This window comes from Dipodomys spectabilis, unplaced genomic scaffold, assembly GCF_019054845.1.
Source record: "Dipodomys spectabilis isolate Male_0828 unplaced genomic scaffold, ASM1905484v1 ptg000096l, whole genome shotgun sequence".
NCBI lineage: Eukaryota > Metazoa > Chordata > Mammalia > Rodentia > Heteromyidae > Dipodomys > Dipodomys spectabilis.
Window position 1 is genome coordinate 1,006,926 of NW_024870773.1, and position 21,836 is coordinate 1,028,761.

Sequence of the window (21,836 nt, forward strand, 5' to 3'; positions counted from 1 at the left end):
CTTGAACAGTTTTCTTATTTTCCACCATGGAAAAAGGGGATGGCTGGGAGCGGCAGCTCACGTCTGCAAAAGGTCGAGCACAACTCCAGCAAGGTCGAAATAACTTCCTCCGGCTTTTCTTCTGCATTCTTCCACTCAGAGCCAAGTTTTACCTCTGCCTCCTACAAAGTCCACAGGGTGAACTTGGACTGAGGCCTGTGGTATAGCCAGCAATTGGGACGAGACAAGCAGCAGCCTGACTGTGGAATTCTGAAAACACTTCCCCTCATCTCCACTCACCACACACTCATACTTCTGCCGTGAGGCTTGTCCTCTCTTGAAAAAGACTACAGACTTCCTGCTGAGGGTCAGCCGCTCGCTCAGGAATGAATGGATTGGTTCATTCGTTTATTTAATGAACATTTATTACCCTGCCTCTGTGTATCCACCTGTCCTTCCAGGAGGAGGAGGAGGAGGAGGAGGCGGCGGCCAAAGAGAGAGAGACTTGTAGGGGACTCCTGCCCACTAGGAAGAGCAAGTACACTCTGAAGGTGCTGATCAGTCCACGCTGTTCCGAGGTCACTCAGGGGGCTAACAGTGGCACCGGCACAGGCTCATGACCAGCAGGGTCTGGCCACCATGGCCCAGTGTGGGAAGGCAGCAATACACAGAACCCCCCGGTGCAGTGCCTGCTTCTGCCTCAGCCTCCTGGAGGTCACTTCCTCTCCTCCCCCTGGGAGCCACAAGGCAACACCTGTGCTATGCAAGGTACTGACCCAAGGATGACGGTGCAGTCATCTGACACAATCACGGAGCGCTCAGCGCTGGCCTTCCCTTGACCACAAGCCCAGGAGAGAGGCGCCACCGCGTCCAGCCAGCCCACAGCCTCTGTGGCATTTGGGCCACTCCACTTTAGCGTGGGTGGTTTCAGACCTATGGAAATGAAACATGCAGGAAACCATGTAATGTTGAATACCAGGGAATCCCGAAAGAAGAGAAAGGGGGTGAGTTGGGGAGGGGTGTGGATCAGAGAGCCTGTCCCACAGGCTCGGACGGCAGAGTGGTGCCCCTCCTGGCCCTTTCTGGCCACCATGCTCTTCTGTGCCACTTAGCCTCTGTTTCCAAACTATTTCATGTCAGTATGCAGAGGCTCCTGCGCTGAGGGGCTGGGCTGTGGCCTGGGGGGTGGCAGCCTGCGGTGGGGCTCTTCCTTGTCCTCCTGCTAGTCTCTCTTAGGGGTCGCCAGGTGGAAGAGGGAGAAGCGAGGTCAGAGGAGCAGAGGCTTGTCACTCCATGGGAACCTGCTGTGCACCGCTGCCTCCGCTGGGCAGTGCTGACTCCCCCACCCAGCATTTGGGTACTAGCCAGATGGTCACCTCCACCTACTCTGTGTGGGAAACCTCAGCTCCAGCCACCCACACAGGCTACTCCAGCGGCCCCCCCACTGCCAATGCTGCCTGTCTTTCTGCCCCGACGGAGGTCCAGTGCCCAGCAGATGTGCACGCTGCCTCTGTGGCTGCTCCTCTCCTCTCCTCTCCTCTGGTACCAGAGGGAGGAGGAAGTACCAGAGGGAGGGAGACAGAGAGAACACAGGTCTCAGCACAAATGTAGCCTCACTCCAAGGGGAAACCCACCATCCACCCGGCACTACCCACCCTCCACCGCCCATCTGCCACGGTCCACCCTCTACTCTCTACCCCCCACTGTCCACCTGCCACCATCCACCTGCCAGGCCTCCCCTATGAGAACTGGAGCCACAGAGCCCAGTTGCGGCCGGACTGCTGCTGACACCTGATTGGTTGCACCTCTGGATAGTGGGGAAAGTCAAGGGAGAGGGGACAATTCTGGAACTTTCTTTAGCATGTCAACGCTGTCACCAATTCCAGGGCAATAGGAAATGTCACACTGAACTTTTAGCTTTTAAACCAAGTGGCTACAGATTCATGAGGCTTTTCAGGAGAGAGGGAGGAGCCGGGTTTCCTCTCTGCAGAGGCCGGGATATCCCAGGCAGTGCAGGAAAGAGGTGGCAGGAGCCTGGACCAGCACAGCTGGAGGAGGGGTGGGAAGGGCAGAGCCGAGGTCCTGTGCCAGATCCATGGCTCACCATAGGTATACAGTTGACCACAGCCCCCCTAATGTCACAGAGGAAACCACACCTGGGTCTCAGTGGCAGAAGGGCAAATCGAAGTCACCAGAGAGCTGGTGGAGACACACACCAGCCCAGGGCGTGAGGTGGCAGGGAGGAGGAGCAGGCTCTGAGAGGAGGAAGGAGAGACGTGCTCTGTGGTGAAGTCTGAATCCATAGAAAAGCCTTGATGGAATTTAAATCTCTCCCATCAATTCAGAATAGTGTAGCTGTCTCCATTCAAAATGAATTCCGCTGCCAACAGCCCTTCTCTATCCTGGCTGCAACAGATAAGGATGCTTTCTCTCCTGTTAAGAAAGGACTAGGAAGCGGGTACAAATGGCTTAGTTCTTTCATCCTCTCTACTGGAAAAGCTGAGTGCTCCAGCTGTTGAGCAAGTACTCGAATTACGTGTCAGGCCTTGAGTTCAAGCCGCGGTCCACCCTCAACATACAGCGGAGCCGTGTGCAAAGCCTGGTGTGTCTGTGGATGGACATCAGCATCCGTGTCTGACTCTGGGGGCCCTTCATGCCCTTTGAGGGGCTCCTCCACGGGCACTGCCCCACGCTGGCACCAGCCCATACCAGGGTTCTATTCTCTTAGCGTCAAAGGATGCTCAGAGTCCAGGCTGCTGCCCCGTGGGGCAGGCGGGAACACGGGTCGGCACCATGGTTCTTCTGTCTTCTGAGCCTCTCTGCAATTCCTGTTGGTGTTCTCCTCTGACACGGCTCTTGGTCCTCACCCAACTTCAGAGCCTCCAACCTTGTCAGAACCTCATCATCTTTCTTTCAAAAGAGCCCAGAGTGGGGTTTGCCACATTGGACGGGGTGGATGACCGGTGGCCTTGGGGTCTGTCATCGAGGGCTGCCTTCCACAATGCAGCTACAACCTCCTGCCGTGGAACCCCTGCCGGTGTGGCTCACATTTCCTGTGGGCCACACACCCCACTAGCACCTTCCCTGCCTCCTGGGCTGGATTCTCAGCCAGGTCTTTGTCTCTCTACCCACTCTGTAAACATCATGGCTCCAAACTCTCTCCTTTCTATGCCATGAAACCATGCATGGCTTCTGCCTGTGCCACATAGTTGACCCCTCCCCTCTCCTTTCCTCTCCTCTCTGCCCCTTCCTGCACTTGGCTTCTGCCAGACAGGTGCTGCCAGCCAAGACAGTAGCACAGGCAGCGGGCACATCCTCTCATCCCGGGCTGGCAGAGCTAGCAGAGCTGTGACGGATGTCCATGCAACTCCTCTTCTCTGAAATGAGGACTGAAGGGCAGGCAGAACTCTCCGCTCGTGGCCGCAGTCTGTCACTTGAAGACAACTGCACAGAGCTCCACCATAACCGCCTTCACACTAACCTTCAAGCTAGCTCTTGAGAGTACAATTATTTCCCTTATCTGAGGTATCAAGCTTCGGCCAAGTCCCTGCAGCTGTTCTACAGCTCTATTAAGCCGTACCCCACTTAAGTTTAAAATGCAAACCACCCCTAAGTCTCAACACTTTCAGGAATTATTGATGTTTCCTTCTTCCATCTTTTCTTCCTTTGGAATCTGATCACCAGTAGCTACTCCGGGGCTATTTCAGGTCATTTTCTCCCACTTGGCTAGCATCATAAGTTTCCAGTGTAACCCCCCTCTCCCTGCCCCGACCCAGACTCTAATCTTCTCCTGTTTTGAACTCAGCCTTCCTTCTAGCCGCAGTACTAATTTCCAAGTTCTCTTTTCATATTGCTCCATTATTCAAGCATTTTCATGGTTATGCGTCACCGGCAGGCTGAAGGTCAAAGTCTTCCATTTTAAAGATGGTGGCAGAAAGTCAATATTTTCCCCTTATCTTCTTGGAAATCATTCAAAGGCAACAAAAAGGAAAGGACTCCATTTGGGGTGAAATGAAGAGTTAAAATCCCCAATTCCCCAAACGAATAGAAAACGTACCACTGATGAATGGTACAGGGCCAGGGGGCCCTGTGGAAAGGGGGGCGCTGGGAACACAGGGACAAAAACAGCACACAGAGCCCACCAAGCCAGTCCTCAAGGTTGGAAGGGTCAAAGGTGCCACCGAGAATGTTCTGTTCACTCCAGGAAGCTCGGGAGCGGGACGATGAGGGAAAGGACCGGGAGAGTCTCGGCAGGATGCTGGCACACGGGTAGGACACAGGCAGGACAAACACCGACAGGACACACACAGACGGGCAGGACAAGGGAAGGACACACACAGGCAGGACCCACATGGCAGAAAGCTGGCCGTCCCTGCGGCGGGGATGGTGGGAGAGTGACGTTCCACTCTGAAACCCACAGCTTTCCCGCTGGCCAGGAAGGGCCCCTTGCCCGTCTGCCTCTGTCCCTGGCCAGTCCGAGGTGAGCAGCCTCTGCCCCAAGCTCCCACTGCTGTGAGCTGTGAATAATCCTCCCTCCTTTTCAGTCCTCCTCTCCATAACCGTCCTGGTGATGAAAAGTCTAAGTAACATGGGGAGGAGGAATTCTGGAAGGGCTCAAGGGAGGGAGGGGGGAGGGAGGGAGAGCTGCAACACTGCTCAGATCATGTTCTGCCTCATTCTTTCTTCCTCCCCCAATGGCTTTCCTTCTGAGAACAGATCAATAGGGTACAAACAGAAGCCTGTCCTCTACATCCCCACACCCATGCCCTGGGCTTCCTGGACACCATGCAGAGGTGTCTGGGAGACTAACAGGGGCCCGCCATCCCCACCCCAGCACAGAGCAGGAAACCTGACATCCTGACCCCAGCCCAGAGTGGGCTCCTGCAATCCTGACCTCTCCTCAGCGATGAGGGTCCCAGAGATCTACTCAAGCCTCGGGCATCACACAGGCTGCCAGTAACGCAGCCCACGCTGCCCAAAGACCGGGGGTGACAGGTGCGGGCAATGGCTGGAGAACCGGAGGGGTCCTCTCCCAGCAGCTTCTCTGCAGCCTCCCCTGTGGCTGGTGGCTTGCTCTGCTGACAGCCAAGTCCTGCAGACATTCTCGCCGGCCACTCAGTTGAGCCATCTTGGGTCCTACAGAGCCCTCCACCCCTGGGAAATAAGAGGGCTCTGGGCTCGTCCTCTCCCAGTCCATCACCGGGGCCTCCTTCACCTTTGCCATGACAACCACGGGTCACAGTCCATAAGCACCACCACTTCTACAAGATTTCTTGCGGCCACTTCTCTGCCCTCAGTTCCCCTATGAGGGGGATGGCGGGAGAGGTGCTGAGCCGGTGTCCATGCGAGGAAGCCCCGCCTGGCAACAACCCCTCTCCCCGCCTCACCTCTGCTCCCACCTCCTAAGTTTTGTCCTGGGGCTGAGCTACTACAGTGCCCTGCCCGCTTGCTTGGGAAAACAGAACCCCCAATCGCAGACCCCAGAGGGCCAGGTGGAGCCCCGGGGTCTCCCCAGAACCAAAGAAGGTGCTGGAGGAGGGGAGGCTTCAATAATGGCCTGCAAAGCCGCGCTGCCTCTCCCTCCATGAGCCATGCATGGGTATGCATTTCCTCTCTCCTCCCTTCCATCCCCGCAGCACGCTTCTCTCAGCTCTTCCCAGGGAGCCTGGGCATAAGCCTGTGGGAAATGTGCTGGCACTCCACACGTCCCCACTCAAGCCACAGCCAATGGAGGAGCCCCTTTTCCATGATTAGGTGTGTGTGAGGCTGGAGCAGACTTTTCAATCCTTGGAAATCTGGAGCCCAGGCCCCAGAGCTTCCAGGGCACAGAATGTTCCTTTGAAAAGCACCTTCTTCAAACTTGAATTCCTTGCAGGTATTAAAATTTGAGCACTTCTTTTTAAACCCAGAAATCTAAATTTTTAACCATCTCTTGAAGAGCTCCAGGCCCTCTCCATGGTACCAGAGCCAGAGCTAGCAGCCACTGCCATGCACGGGCCTTGGTTTCATTGCTGATGTCCTGAAAGGGACACCTGCCCTGGACACCCCGCCCCCCACCCCGCCCTCATCTCCCTACCAAAATTGAAGCCAAATGCTGGTGTCTGCTATAACTGAGTTTCTACTGTCTCTTTTATTAGAATGAGACAAAGAGCAATGTTTCCTTTGCCCGGGACCTAGGAGCCCACACAAAGCAGTATAGCACAGGTTAGTGGGGGATTCCAGACCCCACACCACGGAATGAGAGATGTTTGGTGGAGTGAAAATTATTCTTGCCCAAGAACCACTTCGATTGTGTACTTTGCTTCTCTCTAGGTGACATTTGAAAACTTATTTGCTTAGTACATTATCCACGGCTCCATTTTGCAGGTGTAAAATCAATCAAAGGGGAAGGAACGTGGTGTGGTGGTGGCAGAAATGTCCCTGCGTCAGATCTCACCGCCAGCTCTGGGTGAGCGTGCACTGCCAGCCATCGGTGTTGGGGGACATGGGGACACGTCCCACGGTGACCTCATCCTCACACAGCATGCATGCTCTTCCCCCACAGAGCACCTTGGGGTGGAGTGTCCTGGATCACCAGGCCCAGGGCCACGCAGGGCCACCAGCAAAGGACTTGGCCTTAGGTAAGCTGTTCTGCAAGATTCACCCAAAAACGTGACATCAGAAAGCATACTAAGTGAGTCATAATAATTGTTTCACACTAATGAGAGAGAAGGTGTCAGCAATTCTACTCTGAACACTTGGCTGCCTGCGCCACGCATGCTTAGTATCCTCTTTCCTCCTCTTGCCATATTGCCTCTCTCCTTCCTTCCTTCCTTCCTTCCTTCCTTCTTCTTCCTTTTGTACGTTGCCCCGATGGTATATTCTCTTAATTTTGATTTCTACTCTAGTAGAAGGTCCAGACAGAATTCTAGGCCACTTGCAATGACGTCATGTCATGTCAGCTGGCTCTGCCGGGGATTTCTGGACATGTGACTTAAACACATATCCTGGTTTTTATGGAGCAAGAAAACAAAGCCCACTGAGGCGATCTTTCCTTTGGGAGATGCTCCAGGGACAGAGTGCCAGGGACCTTCGACGGCTGGGGTCCGGGAAGCAGCACCAGGCGAGTCCTATGGTGCCACTTAACTAAAAGGAACGCAGCCACAGTCCTGCTTCCTCTAAGGTCCTAGCAGCGGGCCCATCCCTCACCACACAGCCAGTTTTACAATCTCTGGGCCAGTAGCATCCCTGTGTTTCAGGAAGAGGGCATAGGGCACACTTCTGTAGTCTTCATCTCCTCGCTGCCATCAGCACCAGGGCCATCCCTTTCCCTGTGTTTCCTGGGAGCCATGGGGGTGGGGGGGAGGCATACGAGAAGCAGGAACACTGTTTTAGAAACTGACCACCACCACGCTGCGGGTTTGGTAGATGTGAGGGTCATTGTCATCATGGTAACGGGAGTCTATCCTGCCTCGGTGCCAGCCCTGCCACCCTTTGGTGAGCCAGGCATCCTCAGGCCTCCAGACTTTATATCAGGGAGGCAGCATTACGCAGCAGAGACGAAAAGAAGTGAAAAGTCAGTAGACATGATACCTGGAAAATGACACATACATACACCAACCAAATCTACTCATGTCTCACTAATAAAACACAACTTGTATATTGGTTGCCTGAACTGTAAGGTACAGAATAATGAAGACTATATGAGACTATAGGAAAGTCAGGTAGAATCTTAGTTTTCAAGTTGAAAAAATTTATGACCAAGGTGATGTTCTACTTTTCCCCCTGAAAAATCCCCAAATTCCCTTTGTAATTGAAGGCAAGCTATAGACCACTGTGAGAAGTTCAGCACAGCCAGCTGTCTTCTTATTTTAGAGCAAGGGTGTGCTTTCAGTGGCACAGGACATAGTGAACAGAATGCGTCATTACCAGAATTGCAAGATGGCATTTGGCGATTTCCTAACACAAAACCTAGTGTCTGCTCATTGGGATACCGACTCTGGGTTGTATCCATATCTAGACTGTTATGAATAACAGGAAATCTTGCTGTTTGAGAACATCTGTGAACCTACAGGACATTACAAGGCCTGAAATGTCATGCCCGCAAGGACCAGTACTGTGTGACTCTGTCTACCCGGGAGATGGAAAGTGGCCAAACTCATGGATGCAGAGGGCAGCTCGGTGCTCCCATGCTAATACGTTCTGATTGCCGTACAACACAGGACCTGTGATGAGCAACTCCGCATTTGCACTTAAACACAAGAGAGCAGAGCTTGTGCCATGGGGTTTTGCAATGAAACAAAAGCCAGGAGGCGCGAGGAGCCTGCTGGGGGCCATGCTGCCCAGGTATAGTGCCTGACTGAGGTGATGGCTCCAAAGGCTCTGCCTGTCATTCTCATCAAGCTTCAGACAGTGTGTGTGCGGGCACTGGGCATCGGTCAGGTCTCCATGGTGCAGTGTACAGTGTGCACCTGCCATCCCAACATAGGGGAGGCTTGGCTGGAGGATAGGGAGCTCGAGCATGGTGAGTTGAGATTCTTTGTCTCTCTTTTTTTTGGGGGGGGGGTCCGGTCATGGGGCCTGAACTCTGGGCCTGGGTGCTGTCCCTCAGCTCTTCAGCTCAAGGCTAGCACTCTACCTCTTGAGCCACAGTGCCACTTCTGGCTTTTTTTTTCTGCTTATGTGGTACTGAGGAATCAAACCCAGGGCCTCATGCGTGCAAGGCAAGCGCTCTACCACTGAGCCACCCTCCCAGCCCATTCTGTCTCTCTTTCTCAGTCTCTGTCTCTGTCTCTGTCTGTCTCTCTCTCTCTCTTTCTTTCTCTCTCACACACATGGTATTACAAAGTGACAACTCAATGGAACTAATCAAAACAAAATCAGCTGCAAGGGTGATCAAGTCAAACTACTTCCAAGGAGCATCTCTGAGGAACACTAAGGGAAGGGGCATTCCTTGAAAAGAGCTGTGGGAGAAACACAGCCAGCAGAAGCCCTGTGGACGCCACCAGGGTGGATCCTGGTGTCACTGCCGTGGAGTTACAGCGACTACTGGGGTGTCTACCTGGTTTTTAAAATCTCTTACAACTTCATCTCATTTTTTGGTGATGGATGCCACGAACGAGGCCTGGGCCCAGCCCATGGGTCAGCGATGCTCTAAGGGCCTCGGTAGAGGCGGGCGAGCTGCCCCTGCCTTTCTGGAGGTTTCCATGACTTTCTGGAGGTTTTCTTGCCTTTCTGGAGGTTTCCCCCCTGTGATCATGTAATGACAGCTGTGCTCCAGTAGCTTTAAAGACACATCCTCCAACTCTGTCCAGCAAATCAGCCACAAGGTAATGAATCAGACATGTGGTCCAGTGCAAAGCTCCAAATAAAGACTACCTCAGCTCAGATAAAATGGATTTCTAGAAAAGGGGCTTAATGTCCTGGGTAGAATACCTGAAGTACCAATAGATTCCCATAGGGGCACAAACACCACAGGTACAGAAAGGAGAGATGGGCATGCTCACAGGACCTCGGCACCTCCGCTGCCAGTATTCAGTGGATGGAAAAGGACCCCTGCTGCCCCGCTGCCAACCATAAATGTAAGCTCAGCAGGCCAGCAAGGAAGGGATTCTTAGTGATCACAAGTGGGAGAAAATGAATGATAGGTCTGTGCCTATCCAACACCCGAGGAGCTAGATGTCTCTTGCACAGTGGCCAAGTGTTAGAATGGGAGTATCCTTGCTGCAGGGCATTTTGTAGAGAGACTACTTATCAACAGTACAATATGCACTGACTACCTTATTAATAGTATAATATGCATTCCCCCCTAGACAAATCACATGCTGACAATCTACCTCACAAAAACCTTGTGATGAACGTACAAGGGTGGTTGTTGCTTTCCTCTGCTGTTCGTTATTTTCAAACAGTCGCACAGAAGTCTCCCTTTATGTACATTAATGTGCACAATGAGCCTTGATCTGGGTCACCCCTTCCCTCATTCTCCCTCCGACCCCATCCGTCTCCCTGGGGTTTCCTACTTCCATTTCCACACATGTACAGTGCATGTTGTAACTACACCTGCCCCCCACTTCCACTATCAATTGTCCATGCCCCTCTCCTCAATTCCCACCTTCATCAGACACCTGTCATCTTCCTGGTGTTCACTTGGTTACACCACCTGTGAGCTGTTCATGCCATGGAAACCCACCCTGGCACGTACCAGGCATACCATTCAAAACCTGGAGACAACCACATTGTCCCCAGCAGCAGCAGGCTTAAAGAAATGGCAGTACAACACAGACAGGGAAACACACTGCAACCAATGTATTTGGGGAGGTAAGTCTACTTTCATCAGAAGTATAATTACTTGGATTACCATTTCTTGAGTGAGTCTCAGAGGAAGGACTAGGCTTAGGAGCGGCCTGCAGATTGGGTCACCCCCCAGGCTGCAAACAGAGCCCCCTTTAGCAAGATGGGGATTAAGGACACAGTAGCTAGAGCAGGACAGCTGCGGGACGGGGCGAGGGGGGTGGCAGAACCATTTCCATTTTGTTTCATTCCTGGTCTTTCTCCATGTGCTGTGTACGCTGGAGCATTTCCCTGTGTTTTCGCCTCTCAAGTTGAGAGAGTTAAACAGAAGGAAGTCCTACATTCCTGTGCTGACACGTCACCCCACAACTTAATGATGACTCTGGCATTGAAAGATGTTGAAAGCAATATTACATTGAAAGCAATACTACGTGTGTGCAATTAGATCCATGACAGACAAAACCAGATAACCATAGCCTATCACTTGTATAATTAAGCAAAAACAAAGCAAGCTGCAAAATAATGTGAAAACTTTGATCCGATCCTATCAAGAAATACACGTGTGAATGCTTGAATGTAAATTCCCATAGTAAAACAGGCCAGCCCATACCACACCCATTTATAAACACTGGTCACACCTAGGAGGAGTGTTAGAAGTTGTAGAGGAAACTTTGTCATTACCCTTTGCATCATTTAAATCTGATATCGTAATTTCAACATTGAAAGGTGTCTGAAGATTGGAGGAAAGGACCATCTGTGAGCTTCAACTTTTGCACTCTGGTTTTCTTAACTTCTGAGAACCCCTTTTCCTGTCTGAGCGTGCCACGCTGTGCCTCAGTCCACGAGCCGCTCAGCCAGAGAGAACAATTCACTCATTGGAACACGCCCCGGGATCCGGTCTGGATGCGGTCTCCCAGCTGAGCATGGTGTGCGGCGGCAGGCGTGGACAGGCATCAGCCTGCCAGGACTCCGGGGCCCACGGTCTCATCACTCCTCATGCAAAGCACATGAAGCCACCTTCCCTTATACCGTAGGCCACAAAGATACAGATGCCGTGACCGAAGAGGTGCCCCACTCTCCCGGGACAGCCTCACCAGCCTGAAAGGCATCGAGAAGCCTGGCACCCTGGTGTCCATCCCAGAGGCCCAGACTGCCTGGTGATCACGAGGAGCCAATGTCCCCCCAGCAGCACTGCGCCCTCACTCTAACGGAGAAAAGGGGTGAGGGCCAAGGAAACAGGTCACAAATCAGGAGGCGAGGCCGTGGGAGGGAATGTCCACCAACACCCAGCCTCGGCCTGTCCCGTGACCTGGCCACAGCACTGAGCACACACAGAGAAGTGACCGCAGGACGAATGAAAGCAAGCAACTGCCAGCCAAAACTCCAGGTCTTTCCATCAGCAACGGGAGGGAGGGAAGGTAACAGGATGTTTTGCTTCATATTCATATGAGAAGGTAAAGCAACGCCTCTTCTACTTATGGGAACCGGAAGCTAGTGCTCTTGTGCCCAATGGCCAAGAGAGTGGCTTCCGAGGATCACTTCCCAGAAGCCGGGGAGACTCCACAGGGCAGAGCAGGCATAAGGCAAGGGAGCAGGCGCAGGGGGGAGCTCTACCTGCGTCTCTCAACTCTAGTCCGTGCTATTTCTGCCAGGCCCCTCATCAGAGAAGAAGGAAAGTCTCAGGCAAGCGTCCTTCAGAGCTGGAAAGACAAAACGCCCGCAGCATAACACACTGGGGAAGAAATGTGTTCGTTTAGAAGCTTGGCTCTCCGTAGGCCCATCAAATATCTTCATGGCTGCGTCATTTCAAAGGAAAATTAAAAAGTACTTCATGCCCCAGTTATAGCAGATGAAGAAGTCAAACTCTAACTCCAGCAGCAGAGGCTGTGAAAGGTCATTGTTGGCCCAGGTTACCACCAAGATGTCTAGAAAGAGAAGGACCAAAGATACAGATGGCATGGATTCACGGGAGGGCCTCAAACCAGAAAGGTATGAATGAGGCTGACGTAGCTTAGGAGCCGATGTGTGTGTGTGTGTGTGTGTGTGTGTGTGTGTGTGTGTGTGTATGTGTGTGTGTGTGTGTGTGTGTGTGTGTGTGTGTGTGTGTGTGTGTGTGATCTCCCCACACTGTAACTTCCTAGCAAACAGAAGTGGCACCATCCATTTTGTGGAGCAGTAGACTTGTTCATGACTGAATACGTGAATGGAAGACGAAAGATGGCCAGGTGAGCCAATGAGGGCGCATTCACAGCGGAGGTCACTTGTTCATCTGCCTCAAAAATCATCTCCAGATGAACCCGTCCTCAGTGAGGAGAGTCTGGAACTTCCTTCGGCATGGTTGGAAGCCCATGCCCGGTCCATGGGCTGTCCACATGCATGCACAGTGGTAGCTACCAGTGAAACATGCTCCCTACTTCCTCCTTCCAGCCCCCACCCTGAGACTCCTCAGTGTGCTGTCAGAGAACCAGCTAACTACGAGGCTGCTGGTGACTCAGGCCCACAGACACATGTGCAGCGCTGGGCTGCATGTTGCCTTGCACAACGGACTCCCAGTGGGGCTGTGGTTCCAGCGTGCGTGTGCCCGCCTTGAGTGAAAAAACCCGAGGGGAGCGGGAGGTGCTGAGTTCAAGCCTCGGTACTGGCACAGAACATGACAAATAACTTCTCCTGGCTTATATCTTATTGATGCTGACTTTAAAACCACGCTGCATAAAGTCAGATCGACCTCTGCGAAACCTTTGTGATGAATATTTAATAAGATGGAAGGCTGGCAAAGTCCAAGTGTCTGGACAAGCCCTTGAATGTCTTGCTCGGGGTTCTGCATTTGCACAGGCTTCGAGCTACCTCTTGATCCATTTCTTAAAGAATGAGAGAGGGGCAAGGGCTTGAAGTCACCCCCAGGGCTGCATGTCGATGTACCACGCTCCATGTGGCATGTGAAAAGTGTTTTCCCCGTGACATCATCATTGCAATCATGTTTTGAAAACACAGGTCCTGTTTCACAGCAATTGAAAATAAAGTGGTTATATTTCTTAAGAAAAAAAAAAGAACAGAGTAAAATGGCAGACATCAAGACACACCTTTGTCCTGATGACTGTGAAGGGAATTTCCAGGACACTGACAAACGTCTGTGAGACTCCATAGCTCTGGGCAGATGGTGGAGAAGGACACAAATGACCTCTCATCGATTCTGATCTTGTCAGGCCTTGGCGAAGATGCACAGCAGCTTGACAGGGAGAAAAGCTAAATGCCACAGAAATGCATTTGTCAACCCCAGAAGGGGTTCTGAGAAGTTGCACAGAACAGCTTCCATCTCTGAACCCAAAACAGCCATCACTTCCCCAGTGCAAATCTTGTGGGTGCACGATGTACTTCCCCCATCTCCAACAGCATCAGCTAAAACTGCTCGAAACCACGCAAGAGAAACATCCGTGTTCATGGCCCAGGCCACTGTTTGAAGGCTGCGCCATCTTTACCCCTTGGCCTACCAGGCTCAAAGTGCTCACGCTCCTGTCTAAGCTCCATGGTACTTATAGTACTTTTGCCAAGCTCTGCTCTAGAACAAACATTGGCAACCCGGTCACCCGTCTCTCACTGAGGGTCACTTCCGAGCTGCTGCCCTGACCTTTGGCATTCTCAGGGTCACACAGAACTGTGCACTGTGACATCAGTGGCTGCAGGGGTCAACACTGCCCCTCCGGGGTGGCCACCAGCTGCCTGGGCATATGGCACAGTCCAGTGGCACAGCCAACAGGAAGACCATGCCCCCTCCCCAGCCTCTACACAGAGTGCCAGCAGTGCTGCGGTTCAGGGTGCTGGGCTACCCTAAAACTTATCAGGAATTCCATTCTAGTTAGTCAGGAAGGAAGGAAGGAAGCCATCTAAACTAAGCACAGAGAACATAAAGACGTAGTGATGTGAATCGCAAAGAGAGACGGTCAAAGGTCCACGGCTCCAGAGACCGGAGCTCAAGCAGTGTCCATCCATTCAGCTGGTATTTACTGAGCATGACTGGGCACTAGCATCGCCACTTCTGGGCTGTGGTTACTGATCCAGATCTGCACAGCTGTAGGGACTGTAGGGCTGTCCCCATGGCTGACAGGTGCTCGCAGAACAGCAGCATGCCATTTAGTTTGAGAACACTCAATGGAGAGCCTGAAGACCGGAACTAAGCATTATGAGAGTCGGGGATACAGCCCGCTCATGCCTGCGGGCTTCCTGATTCTCACCAGTGAGCAAAGATCGTTTCTGCACAAAGACTTCATTTATCCAGACATGACGCCAACACAGTTCATAGTTGCTCACTTAGATGATCTCAGCCACTACACAGTGTCTGGTAGTCCCCAAACTTAGTCTGGAAATGGTGACCAGCATTCTCACTAATCAACTACATGCAGGATAACTAAAAGGTGACAACTATGGTTAGGACCCCTGCCCTGGAGACCACAAGCACAACTTTTCCTGCTGCAATTGCTTGTCTTCCCATACGTGCATGCACACACGTACCCGTGCATGTGCATGTGTGTGTGTGTGTGTGTGTGTGTGTGTGTGTGTGTGTGTATGTGTGTGGTTTGATTATTAAGAACAAGCAGTAAGAAATGAGTACCAGACCTCCTTGCAGATGGATGAGCTTGGCCCTGTTTTCTTAGTTGGGGGAAGATGGCAAATGGCTCGAGCACTGCCCTAAAACCTCTTCTGCTCCATGAATAAAACATGAGTGTCTCTAAATTTAAACTTAAAACCAAATTAATTCATCAAAATGTCAGTTGTCACCTACAGCATTTTAGGAGCAGGGAAAATACCTTGGAACACAGAAGAATCCTCACAGGACCAGAGTGGGTGGCATTGAAGGATTTTATCCACATGCTCACAGTTGTCATCCTGTTTTTGCAGCTATTTATCCCTACAGAGAGGCCTGGAGCAGAGGGAGCTTAAAAATCTTGCTGATAGCACAGCAGCTCATTTGTCACGCACCTTTCCCTGGTCTTAATGATAAAGTATGCTCTAAACATGGTCCCGGAGGCCTGGTGACCCTCCAGCAGCCAGAATTACAAACCTTGGTAGTTCTCTTCCCACAGAGCTGGGCACAAACAGAATTACAAAGACAAGCCTTCTGACAGCATCTGGGACTCACAGAAGATGCCACATACAAAGCCTGTGAGTTTGGGGTTTGTTTTTTGAAAAATCATATTCCTAAGTTATAAAGAAAGCAGAGAATGGAAAGAGACTGAGACTTACTTTGTTCTCAGTGAAATTCAAACTCCAGATATCAAAATGGAGTGGTACCCTGGCCATACCTAGGAGAAAACTGGTTTTCTGAGAGTTTCTATTCTTTTCCATCTTACACTCAGCAACACTATTCAACTCCCAAAGAGAATATGGTCCCTTGTTTCTTCTGCTTTCAAAAGTAATCTGAAAGGTTTGTTCTGAGTTAAATGCAATCACCACAGTCCAGGAAAGACAACTCACAGCAGGAAAACTGAACATCCACACCATGATTCTTTTTCTAGCAAACAAAGACTACCAAGCTGGCCGCTGTCCTGCTGACCTCTAGCTCACCACTGCTGACCTTAGGTCCTGTTCCTGAAGGTTTAGGAAATCACTTAAATGCAGGCTGCAGACTTTCAGGAGTCAATGTGACTATGGTACAAAAGCGCAATCTTTGTGCCTGGAGACCCGTAAGTGATGTTGCCTTGAAAGCAAGAAAAACACCAGAGGCACTCAGCTGTAAGTCCAGTCTTTCCTAACAAATGAATGAGCCTGGGGCCTGACCCACCTCCTACATGGACAGAAGCTGCAACCCACAGGGCCTTCCTCTGCATCCAGCTACAGCCAGGAGCCCCTCCATCACCAAACCTCTGCTTTGTGGTGGCCAGCCCTGCCTTCCAAAGGCAGCAGGAGAAATCTCCACTAAGTCAGCCCAGGTGATATCTGTGTGACTAACTCCACAGCCCACCAGCTGAGACCCCTGCAAGCACCTACCGGCCTGGGCCGCACTCCGGGGTACTTGTGCCAGTTTCTAGAACCATTCCTAGGGAAGCGCAAAGCCGGGGAGGCAAAGCGAGGGCGGATGCCAGGAGCAATGGCCCCCCACGCCTGGGAAACGGCCATACCCTAAGCCTGCCTCCTCCGCCATTCTAGCAGGGTGTGAGCCATACCACACATCCGGACCCCAGACAGCCCCACAGCGCTCACCGCTGGAGTCCTAGGAAGGAGGCGGAGGGCTAGCCTGGTGGGAGACGCTGCTGTGGGCCCCCAGCCGCGAGGGGTTCACAGGAGGCTGGACCGACGCTGAACCCAGGGGGTCGGGGCAGGGAGAGGCCCCGTCAGTGTGCCCGTGTGCGCCCGTGTGTGCCTGTGCGTGTTTGCACATGCGCGCGAGTGTGTGCGTGTGCCCTGAGTGCACGTGTGAGTGCACGTGTGAGTGCCCGTGTGTGTGCACATGCGTGCGAGCAGGCGTTTGCACGTGTGCACGCGCGTGTGTTGTGCCCGTGTGTGAGCATGTGTCCATGTGTGCACGCGCATGTTCGCACTGCACGCGCGTGTGCCCTGTGTGAGTGCGTGTGAGTGCGTGTGTGCCCGTGTGTGTGCGCGCGTGCGCGCGGGGCGGGCGCGGCCTTACGTGTGCAGCGGGCTGCCCAGGGCTGGTAGCCGTAGTAGCCGGTGATGCGCAGGATGCGCTCCTCGATGGACGAGAGCCCCGCGGGCGCGCTCAGGTCCTCCACGGAGCGCGACCAGCGCAGGTCCTCCTTGATAGCCTCGTCCACGGCCAGGTACTTGAGCTGGCGCAGCTGGGGGCTGATGTCCGACAGCCTCCGCGGGCTGACGTCCGGGGACCTCCGCATGCCGCTGCGGGACGGGGCCGCGGTGAGGCGCGGACCGGGCGGGGGCGCGGGAGGACGCCGCCAATCCCCGGGGCCGCGCGTCCCTGGGGCGGAGGCCCCGGCCCGGCGGCGACCTTCCGGGCTCAGTCCCGGCTCCCGTCCCGGCGGCCCGCGCGTCCCCGACCCCCGCCCTCCGACCCCCGCACCCCGACTCCCGCTCCCCGACCCCGGCCCGCGGCACTCACGTGGCGATGCCCTTGCCCCGGGGCGCGCCGCCTGGAAACTCTCGGATCCCCATAGGCGACGTCGGCGGTGGAGGTGGCGCGGGGCCCGGGTCGGGGCCGGGGCGCCCGCCAAGGGGCCGCCCGCCCGAGCGCGCCTCCTCGCGGAGACGCCCAGCGGGTCCGCGGCGCCCACCCAGCCCCAGAGCCCCGAGCGCCGAGCGCCGAGCGCCCAGCGCAGCGGGCGCGGGATCGCGAGGGCGCGGGGAGCCGGGGCGCGGGGAGCCGGGACGCGGGGATTGGGAGGGCGCGGGGAGCCGGGGCGCGGGGATCGGGAGACCACGTCCCGCCCAGCCCCAAGATCCGCTCAGCTCTGCTCTGATCCGACTCTGCTCCGCGCGGCGGCGGCGAGGCACCTGGCGGGCGGGGAGGGGCCGGGTCGGAGCACCGGCCAGGCGGGGGCGCTGCGTCCCGCTCCGTGCTCCGAGCCCGGCCCTGTCCCCCGCTCGGCTCTGCTCCGCGCTCTGAGCCCGGCCCCGCTCCCCGCCCGGCTCCGCTCCGCGCCCGGCCCCGCTCCCCGCTCCCCGCCAGGCCCCGCTCCGCGCTCTTCCCCCGCCACCCGACCTCAGGCTGGCCTCGGGCGCGCTCCCCCGTCCACAGGCCGGGCGCTCCGGGACGTCTCGCCGCGCAGACCCGTGGCACGCGCCCTACAGGAGCGCAGCGCCCGGCTGAGGCACCGCACGGCCCGCAGGCCCGCGCGCAGGATCCCGGCGCGGGCGCGCAGAGCACCGACCTGGTGGTGGTCCCGGCAGGGCGGAGCGACCTCCCACTGAACAGAATGGCGGCCTCCCGGGGTCTACCTACCCCAGACACCCCACTCCGCGTAGCCTCTGTGCTTCTTTGTTGGATTTGGGTGTGTTTTTTTAGTTTTTTAGGGGTGTGGGGTTGAGTTTTGTCCCGTCCACAGCCCTTCTCTTCAGTTCTTCTTGTTGTTGGGTGCAAACTAGGAAATACAGAAATATGTGGGAAAAAATACACATTATCCAGCGCCACGGATTTCTAAATGTAGGCCATTCCAATCTTTTCTATAAAACAAAATCCAATTGCACACATTATTATCATTGCTTTTTTGAATTAAAATTGTTACTCAGAATCTGAGGGTAACTTTAACTTGAGAAGGAACATTTACAGTGGGTGGAAGTGTGGCTCAAGTGGTAGAGCATCTACTTTGTGGAATACAAGGCCCTGAGTTTAAATTCCAACACACATACATACACACACATGCATACACACACACAAACACACTCCAGTGGTCTTCCACTGGTGAGAAATGATAACATTTTCCTGCCAGGGATTCCTCCCCGTGGCTCTTTACTGTGAGAAACGATCAATCTCCTGCCAGAGATTCCTCCCATGGCTCTTTTTCAGCATCCAGCTGGGTGCTCCCAGCTATTGAAGTTTGACAAGAAAAGGAATCAAAGTCATGCCAATTGCAAGAGGAAGAAAAGGAAAGAGAGAGCTGACTCCATTATCTTCTGCAGATGACATGACTGTTTATGTGGGGGAAAAAAATCTCAAAGGATGAACCAAAACAAAAACAACTGCAGAACAAATAAACACTTTCAATGAGGAAGGAAGCCTAGTTAATTGATACACAAAACTCAACTGCTTACCAGCAATGACCAGTTGGAATCTGACGCTTGAGACATGATGCTATTTACCTGGGCATGCCTCAAAAGCGAATTATCTAGGTACAAATACCACAAAATGTGCTCAACACCTGGGTGGGGACAATGACAAAGTTCAGGTGAAAGAAATCCAACAGGAACTAAGTACATGGAAAGACATCCCACCTTCATGGAAGGAACAATGCCACATTGTTCCCATGTCAGCAAAGGGTTTTTTTTATTATCATGCTAGCTGATGTCACCACCACCACATCTTCCCCAGTCTTATTAAGGTGTAACTGATGCATAAAAATTCTGCGAGTTGGGGTTGTGGTAGAGTGCTTACCTCACATGCATGAGGCCCTGGGTTCGATTGCTCAACACGTCAGCACCAGCAGAAAAAGCCAGAAGTGGTGCTATGGCTCAAGTGGTAGAGTGCTAGCCTTGAGCTGAAATGCTGAGGGGCAGCACCCAAGCCCAGAGTTCAGGCCCCATGACCAACAGGAAAAAAAAAAAAATCTGTAGGTTTACAGTTTAGAGTGCGATGTTGTGATACACATGAGCGTTGTGAAGTGATTGAAACTAATTAGCACATTTAACACCTCAAATACGTTTGTGGTATGTGGGCGAAGAATGGTTTTAGGGTGCATGGTGCAGACAGGGCATGTAGAGGCTGGCGGGGCCTATAGTCACCACCACCAGTTCCAGGACACTTCCTTCTGGCACACCTGAGCCACTGACCCTTTCAAAGACCAAGGTCAACAGTGCTGATCTCCAGTGAAAAGCTTTCAGTTGCCTCTCGCTGCTGCTTTAAGCCAGAGACCCCAATCCTCACCACAGTGCCACTTGAGCTGCTCCTGCTCTGTGCTCCAGGAAGCCTTGGCCAATCCTTTCTAGAGTAGAGGCACTGCCCCCACAGCCTTGAGTTCAAAGCCTTGCTCTACCACTGAAGACTCCATGAGCCAGGCATGCTTTGCTTTCACTGCGACCCTATGGCCTAAGGAAACTCACAAGTGAGTGTTAAATGAATGCGGGGGGAGGGGGGGCGGGTAGAATGAGGTTTAAACTTTAATGGACACCAAGAGCTGTGGGGAATGAAGCACACAGGTTCCCTGCAAGATTGATTTGGGCTTTCTGCTCCTGTGGGTAATGCAGGACTTTCCCGAAGAGGAGGCAGGGCTGGGGCTACCCCTTTCCTCCCAGCTTCTCTCGCTGTGGCTCCTCTTCTGTCCTCCTGGTTCACCCAGGGCAGGTGGTGGAGCAGCAGATGCTCCTGATTTCTGAGCCAGTCACAGCCCAGACATCCCTTGCTGTTCCCAGAGAGCACCTGCCAGTATTTGCTTCCAAAGATGCAGCTGTGGGGATGTGTGTCTTCAGCACACGTGTGCAAAGTATATGGGTGATGCAGATAGACAGGTGATAAATACACAGGCAGAAAAATGATAAATAAGAGATATCAGATAAGAACATGACAGATAGATAATAGATACAGAGCTTGATAGATGGTAGATAAACAGGGGATAGAAACATATTAGATAGACATATTGAGATAGATAATAGAGGATAGAAATAGGTGGATAGATAATATAGGACAGATAGATGATAGGTATTTAATACATGGCTCTGGCTCTCCTTCACCTTACATCTTGTTCTCTAATAATTCCCGCTGCCGCTGTGTACAGCAATCCTGTGTGTAAAAAGGCTCTGCCTCACGCACCACAGTGCCCCCCATCCCTCCACTGCATCCTCCTCATCCCTCCATAGTGCTCCCCCTCATCCCTCCACAGTGCTCCCCCTCAGTCCTCCATTGTGGAGCAGGACCAGATGCTCCCTGCATTGGCCACTCCATGTTGTACACTGTGGCACCTGGGAGAGTCAGGAGGTGCAGCCACTCATCCCATGCTTCCAGGCTGCTGCATGGAGGAGTTCCAGCTCCCGCCTGCTCAGGTCTGCTCCTTCCAGCCCCTGGGGAATCCCTGGCCCAGCACACACATTCCACACACCTCAGTCCTCCTCGGGGGTATGCTAGTGCTTCTCGCTCAGAGCTGCTGCCTCAGAGAACTGGGTCCCTCCTGGAGAAGCAGGGAAGTACAGGATACACTTACGCGCACATGTATACACACACACACACACACACACACACACGTACAGGTTTGAGAACAGGTACAGGGAACACTGGGACCTCATGGAGATGAGATGCTGCAGTGGCTCCAGCTTCTGTGTTCACCAGAGGCCCCGCACTGAAGGTTTGGTGGCCTGTGTCACTCTTGAGGGTTGTAGCCTCATGGAAAGAAGCAAGGTCACCAGCAGTGGGTGGCAAGGGACACATATGATCTCTTCCACCTCATCCACCTCTTCCCCTCCTCTCCTTCTGCCTGCCAGCTGCCCCAGGGACAGCGATTCTGTCTGCCATGTGGCTCTCAGTTGATAGCTCCCCACCCCCTCAGCCCCAGCACAGAATGAAACCCCTAGGAGACCACAGCTAGCTGGAAGCTAGCAGAACCTTCCGTGCTTAGGAGCATGCATGGTCCAGGCTGGTCACTAACAGAAGAGAGGACAAAGGGCATGGCTTAAGCGGTAGAGCACTTACTGAGCAAACGCAAGGTTCAAACACAACTGCTGAGAAAAAAACAACAGGTCTGATGAATAGTCCGGTAAATCCTGCAGCAGAATGCTGGCAGATAACAGCGTTCAATCTCATCTCCTTCCCTCCTGGCCTGGGAGGCACGCAGGGCAGAGACCAGGCTGCGCAGAGACGTCCAGGACCAGGGCTTGGGTTCCCTCCAGATCTGGGTCAGTGTGTCTGGCACTGTGGAGACTTCCTGGCAAGGACAGGAGACCCATGGCAGGCTGGGCTGGGTGGGGGCACATTTCCC

At 53.4% G+C, this 21,836-nt stretch overlaps 1 protein-coding gene across 1 annotated transcript in view; it reads right to left on the bottom strand.

The window, feature by feature from the left end:
• The window catches only part of Slc35f3 (solute carrier family 35 member F3), a 140,021-nt gene extending 122,651 nt beyond the window's left edge, over positions 1-17,370 (bottom strand). The window contains exons 1-2 of the mRNA XM_042686146.1: positions 17,318-17,370; positions 16,871-17,097 (exon numbers count right to left, since the gene is read on the bottom strand). Of these exons, the coding sequence (XP_042542080.1) occupies positions 16,871-17,097; positions 17,318-17,370 (280 nt within the window). The remainder of the gene's footprint in view (positions 1-16,870; positions 17,098-17,317) is intronic.
• Positions 17,371-21,836: the final 4,466 nt, after the last annotated feature.